Source organism: Megalops cyprinoides, chromosome 3, assembly GCF_013368585.1.
Source record: "Megalops cyprinoides isolate fMegCyp1 chromosome 3, fMegCyp1.pri, whole genome shotgun sequence".
Classification (NCBI taxonomy): Eukaryota; Metazoa; Chordata; class Actinopteri; order Elopiformes; family Megalopidae; genus Megalops; species Megalops cyprinoides.
This window is the reverse complement of record NC_050585.1, coordinates 38,475,982-38,491,612: the sequence shown is the minus strand read 5'-3', so window position 1 is coordinate 38,491,612 and position 15,631 is coordinate 38,475,982. Positions and strand designations below refer to the sequence as shown.

Below are 15,631 nucleotides of genomic sequence, written 5' to 3'. Positions count from 1 at the left end.
AATGTTCATGATTGTTGCTCTGGATAAGACCATGCACCTGGAAATTCTCTACACATTCAATACTCGGTGCATCCTGACCATTTATAGCCTGAGGAATTTGTTGTGAAATATTTTTGCAAATGCCTAAAATGGTTTATGTAACAGTGCAACTGTTCTACCTTCCAGTGTGCCAGTGATAAACTATGCAAAAATATCATGAAATACGTATTTAGAATTTCTTATATGTATTTAGAATTTAATAACAGATGATGGAATCAATGTGTTTTTTCTCAATCACAATCCTAAAGCATGTCAAACATCCAGAAATGTTGTAGAGTTTTTGCCTCCAGGTGATGCAAACTTATGCAATGAGAAGCATTAAAATGATTACGTAAAAATGATTGCCGTTTCTGTGAGAAAAGGTCTACAGGCAATTCGCATAAATTGTTGATCTACAAATGTGATCAAGATAGGAAACAGTTCCTGCTTTGCCAGTTTAAGCATTTTAACTTGAAAAACTTTACTTGTTTTCTCGGATTCCTTATTCTCTGATGAATCTATTCAGTTGTTCATTGATTTCAGAATTTTAAAGAAACATGAGGATGGCCCTGGAGATACAAGTAGTTCAGTCAATAGATATTTGTTTGATAGCGTGCCAGGCATAAACAGAACAAAATCTTGTAAATGGGGCATAAGAAATACATATTCATGATAGTGCAGAAAAAAACACACTAAAAATGGAACAAAAATAGTATTTGGTTCTTCATGTATTTGCTTCTTGTACAGTAGTGTTTAACCTATTTGAGACACAAAGAATACTTGAAGAAAATTTTGTGATAGATGAAATCCAACCTTAAAGATCTGAATGAGCCACAGACAATTATTAGTGTAATCTTCTGGCAGACTACTGCCTGAAGTGGGAGCATGCCCACCAAATGAGCATACTGTACTTACTCTGCGGGATGCAAAGGGTTAAAATCACTATCTTACAGCAATACATAGAGAAGGTGCCATGTTTACCAGTTACTATGCAGTTTGGAACAAAATGAAAAATCAACTATGCGGCAGTACTTCTCAGATGTGGATGAGTGTCTAAAAATCTTGCCTGTTGCATATGCAAAAACCAACAAAAGTTTCATAAAACGATGTAACAGATGTGGAAGCACGCTTTATTTGTAATAAAGTATATCTTAATTGTAATAATTGCATATTCATATTAAAATTATGTTTACATGGGCTTATATAATTCATACATAAAAATGTATGTTTTTGTATAATAAACTTTTTGGTGTATTCTATTTTAATACGTTTTTTGAAATCTGGAAATCTCCACCATCAAAAACTGATCTGCAGACGTTTCTGGAAGTTTTGGAATCACTCGTCTCTACAAATGTGTTCTGATTGTGAGCAGGAAGGAATAGGTCAGAGGTGGATGACTGCGGGGGGGGGGTGTGAGTGTGTTTGAGACAGAGGGATTTAGAGGATGAAAGAGTAGAAGGAGGGAGCAGGTCTGGGCCAGAGAGGTGAGGACAAAGCGGGTGGGTGTCCTCTACATTTTGTTCAAAATTCATAGCATTCACAAACACATACTTTCCCAAATAATCACACTTAAGTTCTACATGAGTGCCGTTTTAATGAACATTTATGAACACATTTTAATGTTTACATTGAGCTTCTGCTTTATGGAACGTTAAGCTGGTATTTAGAGCACTAACAGATATATGCACATATGCAAATTCACACAAATTACTGACAATATTATTATACAAACAATTTTAATGGTCCTTGAAAGTCAGTTATGAAATGTAACTACATTTTAGATATATCAAAGCAAACCTGATGCATTCCACTTTTTATTTCTATTTTATCATGCTACTCACAACAAGGGTAAAATAAGAAAATGATAATAGCTTGAAGAGCAAAAATCAAATAACACATAGCATCATTAAATATTGATTATTGCCTTTTGTTCCCCTGAGTAAACTGAGTGATACATCAGAGCAATCTGCTTTTTGAATCTACACAAAAGAAAAATGGTTTTCAGAAGCAGTGCAAACCTCAGGCTAAAATTACAATGATGTTGTCTCTCCTTGAAATTCAAATATCCTTCTTTTCCCTAGATCTGTCTGCACAACATGTAGACCGATTTCTTAGTGATCTCACTTCTGAGGGTTTTTCCCATCCATTTTTCACACTTCTTGTTCACTGTTCACAATAATCCATACATAACACACTGACATGACTTATGAAAAGGCTACTTTTGAAATAAACAAAAGAAGGAAGTCATAAAATAATAAAAACCTAATAAGCTATGCTCATTCTGAGTGCACACCTGCCTCGCACAGTAAATAACCCTATAGCTGTTTTATGTTGGCTGTTTTCAGTGGATGAAGGCATGGATGAATTGTTAATATGGCCCATAAATTCAAATGTAAAAAAAAAAGTGTTTGTAGTATAGTGTAAAATTAATTCTTAAGGTGACAAAGATAAAAAAGAAAGATTTGAAAACAAATTATGTGATTTTTTGAATTAATAAATAAATCATTAACAGTTTTAAGTACATTTTCCCTGTATAATTTTTTTCTTTAAATATCATTAAATTTGTTGTGCTGTTCTTTGCCCTTTGGGCTTGGAGCCTAAGCAAAGGACAATTCTCATGAGACATATGAGACGGATGGAAATATGTATCAATCAGAGCAATTCAGCATTCATAATCGATTCATGATCTGCATATTCCTGCCTCAGTTAAAATGCTGGAGTACAAAAAGCTGACTTGCAGATGCATGTTACATATGTTGACTTTTTTGGAGGATCTGATAGTACAACACTTGCACTACAGTCATGCAAAGATGATATCGCTTGAGTTGACATCCTTAAGAGCAGTCTCTCCATTACATTTGTTCTGTTTTCAAAACCCTTTACATATGGTTGAACATCTCTTAAGTCAACGGAATGCGTTATATCACTTGGCCCATCATTTTATTCTGAGACCTATTTGCTCATGCTGGATAATACTCCTGGGCTGACACAGTACCCATTACAGTCAGTGATGTCTTGCTCCAGCATAGCGTCTGCACTAGGAAGTGCTCACAGGAGATACTGATACATTTGTTTTTGTTTTTACTGATACATTTGTTTTCGTTTTTTACATCTTTTGCAGAGGACATGCATGACAATGCGGTGGGTTTACAGAAATAAAAATGTCAGATTCTTTTGAAAAATATGGGACATATGACACAAAAAAGAAATATGGTACAGCCCTGTTGGATATGGTATTAGCGGCTGTCCTGTCCCACGGCAGCCTTAGTTACTAGACATTAGGAATGAATCTCCCAGGGTCTTGATGTGGCACAGTCACTGAGGCAGGCAGGCAGCAGGCTGGAGGGAGGAGCGAAGCTGTCGAGCACTCTCTACTGTACGCTGCTTCATCGCTGACTGTGAGTGTGAGAGAGAGAGAAAGCATGCGGGGGGGGGGGGGGGGGGGGGGGGAGGAGATGCTGATGCTCCGAGACTGAGAATGGTTCGGCAGTGTGTGAGAGAGAGAGAGAGAGAGAGAGGGAGCGAGCAGAGAGAGACGCTGAGAGCTCACACTAACAGGGAGTAGAGCAAAGCCCAGCACAGGGCAACTGGGAAGAGTGATTGAGAGAGGAAACGAGAAAGAAAGAAGACACAACCCTGACAGCAGATCAAAGAGGAAGCTATCAGACACCCAGAACTGTGCTGAGAGCACAGTAGTTTTTTTGTGTGCTAAGTTAATTTCCGTACTAGCTTGCTGTTTTTTAGATTCGACTCCATCCATTACTTATCTTCAGCAATGATGCTTTGGTTCCCTCTGCTTTCCTGGCTCGTGGGACATGGTAAGTAAACCGGGTTCTATCTTCCCTCTGTATGTGTTGTGCTGATTTATGTCGAGAGGAATGTAACTGGGGCCACGAACTGCATGTGTGCATTTTGCTCTGACTCTGAGTTTTGCTGAGGTTCAGAGTTTACGTTCTCAGCTTCAGTTTAGGTTTCCTGACAAGCCTGTGTGCTCCGTCAGTATGCAACATGAGAAATAGGACTGGTAGGTAAGTGGCTTGGAAGGCAGCTATGAATGATTTTAGATAGAAGCAGCCTGCCTTAGTACTTGGAAGTCAATTTTACCCTGTTTGTAGCCTTTCCTTTATTGCTGGAACTTTCCCCTTGTTCAGCCTATACTTCACTTGCTCAGATACACTTAGATCGCATTCATAGTCAGCCTCCTTATTTGAAAGTGTGCCAGGTTTTACAGATATCTCTCAGATAGCTGGAAAAAGCCTAAACTAAAATAGACATGTGGACCAGGATCATGCCTGGGGACTCTCTCCCAGTTTCCCTAGAAATTTTGGATGTTAGAGGGGAGAGTAGATGTGCGTCCCTCTGGCTATGAGCTAGTTGTTTTTTAAGGATACTTAGAATCTGGTAAACAGTGTTTTCCATTCTAAAGCATATGAATGAGGGATTTGTGCTTTTTCACACTTTTGTAACAAGTGCCTTAGAGAGGGGTTTCCACTCACAAATGAATAGCGGTCATTAATGTCTGGAAAGCTGTTTTTCAAAGTTTGCACCCTACAATCTGTGACCCAACCAGGTGTGCTGTGCAAGCCTGATATGTATGCTTTTTATACGTTTTCCTCTGTGTGTGGGTGTGTGTGCATGTGTGTTTGTGTGTGTGTCTAAAGTGGCATTGGCAGGAAAGTGTGGAAGTCACTTTTTTACCTATGAGTCATATTTCAGGCAACATGTTTAGTTCTGTGAAACAGAATGTATTTTACACTTCAACCCCTTTGTAATTGCTCTTAAAGCTCGTTTACTCTCCTCTGCATGGTAACATTTGTTCTATTCTCTCATAGTATGAGGGTATTGCTTATATTTCCAGATGCCCTATCTATCCAAATTACTGTTTCAAATTTCAATGAGCATAATTTTAGTACTAAACCTCCTGTCTCAACAATGGCATCCCTGGAAAACAACACACACAACACACGTAACACAGCACACACTGCTAATTTGAAAATGACAGAGACAGTAAAGCTTGTAATATTGCTCTTAGCAGCATTCTTTCAGGAACTGCTCAGGATCAAGTCTCACAAGGCTGCTAGTTTTATTATCTCTTTTTTGGGTGTGTGCGTGTGTGCTGTGATAGTGGAGCGAAGAGATTTTTAGCAGCAGGTGAGGAGTCTGAAAGGACCCGTCCTCAATGGTTCCCAGATGACTGCTTCATTCCGTAGGTCATATTTTATGAACCATTAATTGCAGTTTGTTGTGGTGCACAACACTCTAGAGTCTAGACACAGCCATAGTCATTCAATGCACCCCCCCCTCCTCTTCATCCGCAGTTGCAAGTATGACATATAAACTGGCGGAGAGGTTCATCGCTGGTAATTGCCAGAACCAAGGGATCTTTGCACTGGAGATAAGAGCTTAGCTGCAAATTCCAATGCTGATGATGTCAGGTACCCTGGAATAGAAAAGGTGGAGTTCTCACTTCCCCTTTTTTACTTAGCAAAGAAATAGTAAGTAAAACACTGTAGAGTATAATTCTCAAGGTGCTTTTTGTTTTCCATTTCATTCCATCATTGGGTTATACCCATAAGACTGCTCTATTACATTTCCAGGTTTTTTTGTACAAAATACATTTATGATTCAGCAGGGTTTGTTTTACTAGGAAAAAAAACTGGAAAAGTTGGATTGACAGAACATGCAGTTAAATTGTGAGATGTGGATTGACAGGGTATGAGGGGAAACCAAGGGAAAGGTATATTAATGGAGAGATAGGAAATATCTGTCATATTACTGGGCATAAATACATATTTTCCCCCTTCAGTGCAGATGCTGTCAAACTAGGGATGGCCACTTAAAATCAGCACAAAGCTGCATATTGCCAGCAGTAACTGGCTTATGTTGCAATTCAGTGAAGCTGGTTATTACTGAAATATGAAATAATATAAGCACTGGCAGGTAACAACCTGCTCCTGTTCCTTTTTCTGTCCTCTGGGGAGCATGTGTTCTCTTGCAGCTAATTCTTGTTTTACATATTATTGCTCTGTTTATGTCATAGCTCCAGACAGTAGGAATATGGAATATAATGGTAAAAACAACAACAAAAAGCAATATTATATAATACATTATTAATATCTGACAACTCCCTAAGAGAAAATCATCCTCTTGCCACCAATGCCCTGTCTCTCTGCAGACTAGGGAGCTCACTCTGTTGAGGCTAGGTGCCTGGTCTCCAACAGAAAGAGCTGTTGTTTCTGATAAGTATATACCTGTGATTTTTCACCAGTTGCATTATTTAAAACATGTGTTCATTCACATTACTCCTGCTATGAATAAAATGGTTTCATATATACGTATACTCCCTTTGTAGAGGATGTAAAAATGAAAACATTGCATGGAAATATTCCCTAAAATAACATCAAGGTGTGCCATGTTCTCACAAGTGTCTGCCAGCATTGGGGCCTTTTGAAATTGGTACGTAAGCTGCTTAGCTGTCGGTGTGTCCTCTTTAAGCACGCTGCCTTGGCGCTGTTGACCCTGGCTTCCCACAGAGGGGGCAGTGCTGCACAGCAATTTTCTGCCGCACTCTCTCCCTCTCCCACACAGCCCACAGTTAAATCCAGATCTCATACGGCTCCGTCACTCACCTCCCACAGCACTAATCTGCTCCTTAACCCTAGAAAGCATGTCGTACTACACCACAAGCACCAGCTTTAATTACGGCTGCGGGCGGGATCTAAATCTCACTCTTCTGATGATGGAAGTCGGGGGGGGGGGGGGGGGGGGGTATTAACGATGTTTTGCAATTAAAACTGTAAGCACTGTGTCATGGTTACATGGAGGTTTTGTTTTCACAAACAAAATGAAGCAGTGCCATGAAAATATCAAAAAGGCATTTTGTGCTCATCTTCAGTGACGGCGATACGCCGCCACTCCTCTGGTTGTCACATGGCTCAGCACTGATTATTGTGTGGCTCTTAAAAGTCGTTCTTGATTTTCACTGTTGACATTACTGTAATGTTATTACCCAGACGGGCGCCGTGACCAGTATTTTTACTGTGATATTCCCATGGATCGCATTGCGAGAGGCTTCACCCTGTGAGCCCATTGTTTAAGCACACTTTGTAAACACTGTAGATCAATATTGATGTTCCCCAATGAAGTGTGACTCACTGGGCCGGCCTTCCTGGGCTTATTTGTGCTTCATCTGTTTTCACGGACAGCCTCATAAGTCAGTCACTCAACCATTGACCCCTGCTCCCCTCTATACGGTGGTACCTTAAATCTAATCCACCCCATTCTGGGAACGCTGAGAGGCTAACCAATTGGCTATGCCTTGAGATGTCAGTAGTAAGTCAATACATGATCAGAGAATCTCCACAGGAGATCTCCTGAGGACTGTGCTCTTTTAAATTCAGTAGTTTTATACACATATTATTTTTTGTATAATGACATTGACATTGTTCAGGTTTTTTTTAGTATGAACAGGTTTGTTCATTTCTAAGCTTTTTAGTTGGATGTGATAATATGAGCTGAAATGAAGTTAACTCTTAATTGGTGCCAATTTGGCAATTGAAGGCAAACCCTTGAAAGGCATTACTGATCTCAATGATGTCACTTTGTGTGTATGTGTGTGTATATGTTTTACTCACACACTTGCATTAGTGGTTGCACAGTGTGCTATGTGGCTGCAATTTGAATCTGGTATAGCAGCGATTCTGCTGTTTGCCAGTAGGTGTGTTATGTTTTGCAGTGTACATTTTCATATCCTAGGTGTGAAAGGTTCCCTTCGATGCTCACTTTCATTGAAATTAGCCCTTACAAATGCTTTCTCTCTTCTGCCAGCTGTGTCAGACTATTAGAAACAGAAAATTATTTGAAAGTGGTCCTTTTTGGCAGTGCCCATAAAAAAACAAATTAAAAAAGAATATCACATGGGTGTTTCATCTTTCATTCAGCTTTATGATTAAGCTAAAAGTTGGAAATGGACATTTTGTCACACTCTTAAACATGAGGATCTTGTGCATTATCCTCAGCATTTTGATTGGTATACTCATTTACATTTTAAAGCTAATTAAATCAAAATCAATGCAGAGTTTGTTCTTCACAAGCAGTCCTGAGCTTCTGGAGCAAAATTCATAAATATCACTTTTGATCTTTAAAGACACGCAACACACACTACTCAGGATGCTGTGTTCAAACACACCCAGTAATTGTAGTTAATAATATATCTATCATGGTGGTCTATAGGTTGACCCAATGGAGAGGAGCCCATACCCTGTTCTTCCCCCTCACACCCCCCTCCTGCTGCCACTCCAACAGTCTCTTCCTGGATTTCATTCCCAGGGGATGAATATATCCAGTCTGGAGTACTGTCAGCGAAAGGGAATTATCCTGGATTACACGTTGTCGGGTGCAATGTGAAGTAATTCAACCAGATGCTGTTTTGATCCCAGGGTCACCTGTGAAGTGGGCTGGGGGGGAGGGGTCAAAGCTTTTCTGGGCTCCCCTCCCAGTGTTTTTCTTTATCCTGAGATCTTGCGAGGATTGTAGTGCAGATGACTCTGTAAATCAGTGAATCCGAGATAACAATTGCAGTGAGATGCAGAGCCATTGCATGAAATCCGTGATCCTCTGCATACATCGCCAGTGCTGGGAAGGGTCTGTGTCAGAGTGCTTTTTGACAGATTGCAGGAGGGATTAATGGGTTCTCAATTGCTGTCTAATGCACATGAAACAACAGCAGTGTTTTTCTCTAGATAGACGTGCTTTAGAGAGGGACAGCTGAGGAGGTGAATCCTCACTGCAGCAGTGATGGCAGCACATGGCTGTGAGGCTTGTAGCTCTAAGTGAATGGGGGATTAGTCTCAAGGTACGGGATCACATCAGAAGCAATAAACAACATGTGAATAACACCAGCATATTGCTGCAGTGGTTCTTTGAGGACAGCTGTGTTGAAATCAGTATTGGTAATCTTCCCATTCAGCATCTTTTTTTTTGTTTTAAAAATGTTGACAAAAGCCATGGAATTGTCCTCTCTAAGGAAATTTTACATGAGTAGGTCTGCCTACATTATTTGTCTCAGCACTGTCTGTCAAGTTTAGATTTTTGTTAATTATTTCCCCGATGCTACGGAAATTATTTCTTATGGTGTACAAGCTCAGGAGATTTGTGCACATTGTCTGTGTGTATGTGTGTGCGTGTGTGTGTGCCTGTGTGTGTGTGTGTGTGTGTGTGTGTGTGGGTGTGAGAGAGGGGGAGGGAGAGAGAGAGGGAAAGAGAGAGCTAGGGTGTTTTATGCTTCGTCCTTGAACAGTTTGTTGTTTCTCTGGCTCTTTTTACTGGATAGAGATGGGGAAGCAACAACATCATTGAATAATCCTCTCTTAGTTTCTGCTGTTGTTACTCTTATATTACCCCTATTAATCACACTGCCGCACTACATACATGTACGTGTCTAGCTTTGAAGACGTTGCTCATTGTTCATTCTGGAAGCAGCTGGAACACTCTGAGTAAACCAGCCAGTAAATGTATTGACAGGACAGTTAAATCCTGCATCGGTGGCAGTGTGGAAGATGTATTTTCTGTTGTGGGACAGGAGGCACTTTGAACAATTGCGTTCCTGATCTGATAACGGCTCCAGAATGTCTGTCAGAAGTTTCTGGCGTGGCACAATATTACACCTGGATAAACTCAGCTGTCTCGCTCCCAGTGAAGCGCAGACAGTCTGGCACTCCAAAACTGCAGCATGGCTTTGTGCGGGGGAATTGCTCTGCAACACCAGTTAACGTCTGAAGGCTTCGCTCTGCAATATAAATGTAAATCAGCCTTTTAACTCATACACAGTAAGAGAATCAAGAGGGAAAGTGCCTCACCTTTGGATAATTATGTATATGTCTCTGCCATTCTAACAGCAGTGCTTCAATCACAAAGCATCCAGGCAATGAATAGCAGAGCTTACCTTTTGGTGCTTGTCACTAGCTTTGTTGTTCCTTTGGTGGCAGATGGTTAATGTGAGGCTCTGGGACGACCTGTTCCCGTGTGCAGGAAGTCCTGTTGAGGAGTACTACAAGAGATGAATAGCATTTTTTGTTTAGTGCGATAAGGCACCTGCAGTATCCAACTTATTTGAGAATGCTCACCTTTACCAGCCTTGATATTTTCGTCTTGTGTATACCATAGCTTTTTGATACAGAGAAGCAAAGGTAAACATAGGAGCTTTAAAAACATTCTAATGCTGTTTTTGACTCTGCTATTTTACCCAGAGCTGATCTTAAAGATTATGTTTACCATTTCTCACTTTTTAATGCTTTTTCCCATTTGTACATTCCATTTTGGAATTGCCAATTCCATATTAGACTTCTCTCAGCACGAATATGTCCACAGTCGATTGGCTGCAGAAGTTGTACACAATGAAATTAATGTATTCGTTGATATGCTTGAACACTTACAAGGACTAATATTTCCACTATATGTACCACAGTGTGGTGGGCACCAATTGGTGCGTAGGTGCTATTCAACTGATGCTATCCAAGCAACTCACAGATATCTGATAAACCATAGGGTGTCTAAGAGCGGTGAGATGAGGAAATCCTGGCCAACCTAACCACGGTTATATCTGTTGAACAAAGCTAATTTGCAACGTGTGCTCCTGGTCATTGTTGTTAAATTATGGCCACTTTTGAATGTGGACCATAAGGGTAATTTCTCACTTTTTAATCAATGGACGAAATGCATGCAAGTGGTCTGTATATACTCCAGTTCCCATGTCTATTCCAGAAATTTCCAGTGGAAAGAGGGACAGTGGGATACAGAGATGGACATTGCACAGACACCCAGTTATTAGGGCAGAAGGAGGTTTAACATGCCATTGTCCATATGATACCCTGGTTCAGCTTCACAGTAATCAATCTCATGTACCTAATTAGGGAGCTTCTTACAGGAAATAGACTATTGTTTGTCTCACGGCTAAGAAGACTTAGCAAGTGGAGTTTACAGAGAATTCATTGGCTACTCCCACACTCTGGGTAAGCCTGTGGCTTTGTAAAATAATGGAGCTATTTACTACTCTGTTTACTACTCTGTGTACTACTCTGAGTGGCACCTCTGCCACTCAGTCCAGCTACAGCCAATGTCAGCAACCAAAGCCATCAAACTTGCTCTGTCTCTGCAGCCGTAACGGATGGGTTCAGAGCTATGAGGCAGCTCTGCCCACGCTTTAGAAACAGATGGGCACAGTTAATTGTTTAGGTCTCAGTTTGTGATCCATCTTCAAATTATTATCTTACAATTATGTGCTGGTTCTATGGAAACATGAAGCGTATTTTTACACAAAACAATAAGACCCTGTATAAATACACATTTCTGCCTCCTAAGGGCACATCTGGTTGTTGATAAGGTTTACACTTCTAAAATTTATAAATTTTACAAATGGTTTCTAAATTTCTACTCGTACAAAAACAGAAACATTTTATTTCTTAGTACAACATTATCCATCAAATCATGTTTGGATGACTGCCTTTTTTTTCTCTATTATTGCACTAAAGTAGAGGTGAGAAACAAACTGAATAGTAGTTTGAAAATTAATTACTGTAACTATTTGATTCCATTGAATTGTGCCAGTTCATTTCTTTACTTTTAAAATGAGTTGAAGTATCTCAGGTTATTTTCATGTTGCAGCCATGGTCATTTCATTCATGAATTCAAGAGTAATTTAATATTATGGACAGGGAATTTAAATGATTTGTTGTCCCTTGAAATATGCTGGAAGAGGTCCAGTCTGGCCAGGCTCCTGAGTGAATTAACTGTGGCCCTTTCTAAAACCCAGGGGGACACAACAAGCACACAACTTCAGTGGAGCCATTATTGGTTGTCATTTTTTGGCCACAAACCAAAAATAAATGGCACTATGCACATTCATAAAACATTTTCTTACCGTGTTGGATTGGATTAAAACTTGAACTTAACACCAAAAAAGAACCTGTGGTGGCTCTGTCAGAAACTCTTTCCAAGGGAAAGTGTTTGGTTGCAAGCTGTGATAAATTGGCAAAACAAAGCCCACTGTGTTTGCTTGATATGGTTCAACAAATCTGTCTCTCTTTGTCTTTCTTTGTTTTCAAAAGTTTACTCACCAACAGCAAAATGGCAAAATCTGAAGGGATTTAAATGATAACTCTGAGGTAAACTACTGATCATTTTTTGAAAACGGCCCCGGGCACCCTTCAGCACTTCCTGTAAGTGAAGAATGGAGACAGAGAGGTTGCTGGAATGGAAATGCCGGGAGGAAGCTGATAAACTGGCAACCTAAAAAGTGGAATGCGGTTGACTGTTGCCTTATCTAAAGCGATAATGTTACCACAGAGGGCTTTGTAATGAGGAATGAGTGGCTCGTAACCATACAAAAGGCATAATGTCAGATTAGATCGCTGGCAGATACAGTAGCCAAGGAGTGTGCCATCAACATTTTTCAGGGGCACCAGAGCCACAGGAATTGAAAGCGATTGCCGGGGGGTAAAGCGATCTTTTAATGTGCACTGCAAAATTCGTCATCCATCAGTTGGTTGTGCTTGCAGAGGGTTCAGCAGAACAGGTGGTACAGAGTAAATGCTATTTGCAGCTGCAAGCCAGGGCCCATTATTCCTCCACCTTCACTCAGATCCTGATAGCTTACTGCACAAGACTCAGCTAATGCAGTAATGCGAGGAGCATTGTTTTTTCCATCTAATGCTATCATGAAGGGTGAATTTGACAGCAGTTGGTCTGTTCAGTTTTCTCAGGGAAGGTATGGAATGCACCCTGCTTTTGTATGTACGTGCACATGCTCATCATGCGTGTGTGTTTGTGTGTGTGTGGGTGCTCAGTAAACAGCATTTTTAGGTATTTAGGTAAGCCAACTGTTCCCGTTTTTGAAGGAGGCATCAGGGGACTACATAATTTCCACAGGCCATGTTATGTAATAGTTTGATTAGGCAGATCAAAATATAATGGTTTTTATTTCACAAAGTTCACCGCAAGGTGTTTATTCCCTGAGAATTCCAGAGGCTGATATCATCCTCTTATGTAATTTTCTGTGGTAATTTTCTGGCATTTACCTGGGTATGTTTGACATTGACGTTTGAAAGGAGACAGTGCAATCAAAACAATCTTATCACCCCCCCCCCCCCCCCCCCCAAACTGCATGGTGCTCTGTTACATAAAACAACAACACAGTGGTGAAAGGTACAGCATATCCAATACCAGCCTAGTCGTGTTAAGTTCATTGTAATGATGATGTCTAGTGCGTCAGAAAAAACGAAACATTTATTTATTAAACATTTATTACACTAAGGGAAAATGTGTGGAAAGAATAATTACTTATTTTTCCATCAACACTTCATCAGGTATGCAAACGTTTGTTTCGATTTCCCTGCATTTTAAATCTTGTAATTAGTATTTGTGCTGAAACATATTTGCACAGAGTGAGCAGTAAATAATACATTCTGCTTACCTCAAACAGGATGAATAATTCACATTCACATTCTTATGTGTGGTGTTTATAGAATGTGGCAGGTACAGGTAGGTAGATCTGAACAGGATTCATTCTTCATGTGCTGGTGTTAAACCAGTCATCTTATAGTATGGAGTCCATGTCTTGAACTACAGACACAGTGACATGACTGACACTACGTCATACATGAGCAATAATGCTGACCTTACAATATTTTAAATCACTTGAACAAACCTCCACCTGATGAAGCACTATATGACTTCTAAATAACTAATAGAAGTCAATCCAGTTCACACAGTAGCCAACAATCTATGTCTTGAGCATATCAAGCATATGGCACGGATGGCAAATGTATTTATGATCTGCAGATCTTGTAGGACAAGAACAGATATGTGAGATGTCAGGTTTGGGGGTGACACATATAATTTTTTTATTTAAAATATGTACCTCGATCCTTTAAATCAATCAGGTATTGAAAACGATCACTCAATTTAGCATCTCTGAAATTTTTAACATGTAGATAATTTGTGAGTACTACATGCTACATGCTACATGCATGATGTGGGCCTCAGATCCATCTTTTGCATAGGTATTGTACAAAATTAAAAAATGCAGAGGCTACATAAAGTTGCAGCTATGCTTTTCACACCCACGCTGTCTGCTATGGTATGTTAATTAAGCCCCGGCAGGCTATATATATATAATACATGTATAAATAAATATGTGTGTGTGTGTGTGTGTGTGCTTGTGCATGATGCTACGTTTATTAGTCTGCCTCAAGGTATAGCCAGTACCTCTTTAGATGTGGCCCTTACTGATCTACTGATTTGCATTGGCAACTCTTTGTATGTCATTTTCAGTATGGAACTGATGACACTGATTATTCGTTATGATTCGTGTTCAAACACTAAATGGTAGAAATAGATAAGGAGTTGATCCCATCTACTGGCAATGCATTTATTCTGCTATGTTTATGTCCGGACAGTCTGATAACATTTTTCCCAATGCAAGAGGGCAATCTCTCACTACCGTACTATTTAGGCCAGGGCATATTCACGGTATTTTGGCCACAATGTGGAAGCAATTTTTGCCATATCCAACAGCTGGCACAAAGCCCTCCACAGTGTCGTTGCTAAACATTCGATGAAGTGCTTAATTCACAATCAAATATAAACTCATCTCCTGATGGACACCAAAATTTAATTAAGAATGTGATCATGTCAATGAGAGAATCGGTTGTTAAAATGCAAACTAACTGAACAAAACTTTATGAAAATGAAAAATCTCTGTCTTGCAGGGTTTGTCACTTTGTTTAATTGATTCTGCTTTCTGTATGAACAAAATAATCAATCTAGCAAACTGTCATCATCGGTCAATTACTAAGACACTGACATCCAAGAACAATCTAAATATAGATTGGACAGACCTCCTGCAACCACAAGAGAGATAGAGAGAGCGGAACAGAGAGGAAAATAAAATCTAAAAAAACAAAGCTTAGCCAGTCTCTAAGCCTGTCTGTGATATCCTGTCTATGATAGACAAACAAGTAAGAGAAAGGTGTGACTTACAATTTGGCAGAAGAGCTGTGGTAAGATGGCAGCAGATGTTCAAACCTACTATGATTGTCCAGCAAAGTGACAGCAACCTTGTCCTTCTATGCCACCAGGTCATTCCAGCACACTGTGAGGTCAGTTGCTAGTACTTCCCTAAATGCCTGTCAGTTCTTTACAACATAAGGTCAAATCAGCCTTAGTCCAGCACACAAAGGAACATGCTTGCTTCCCTTTGTGCACTGAAATCCAAGAACAGAGGTATTTGAAATGTATGTCTATGTATGTCCCCTCTATCGCCAGTGGTGTCATCAACTACACCTAAGTCCTTAATGACAGTTATCAGAGAATGCATGTACAATAACCGAATACAATCATTGTTCTATGCAAAAGTTGTTCCTAGCCAGCTGTTGCTTGCATTATGACTTGCATCAGGTTGTATTTATCATCAAAATACCACAGCTGCATTGGTCCCACTACTTCCAACTTTACTTTGACAATTGTGTTTGTAATAGATATCTGCTTTTAAAGTAATATACACTGTGTATAACTATTTCCAGGAAAGCATTAAAACCGTCTCCAACAGTATGAGGGA

At 39.9% G+C, this 15,631-nt stretch overlaps 1 protein-coding gene across 2 annotated transcripts in view; it reads left to right on the top strand.

The window, feature by feature from the left end:
• The first annotated feature begins 3,535 nt into the window (after window positions 1-3,535).
• The window catches only part of kirrel3a (kirre like nephrin family adhesion molecule 3a), a 159,781-nt gene continuing 147,685 nt past the window's right edge, over window positions 3,536-15,631 (top strand). For both annotated transcript variants that reach the window (XM_036524507.1, XM_036524506.1), the window contains exon 1: window positions 3,536-3,836. In XM_036524507.1, coding sequence (XP_036380400.1) covers window positions 3,794-3,836 — 43 coding nt within the window. In that variant the 5' untranslated portion in view covers window positions 3,536-3,793. The remainder of the gene's footprint in view (window positions 3,837-15,631) is intronic.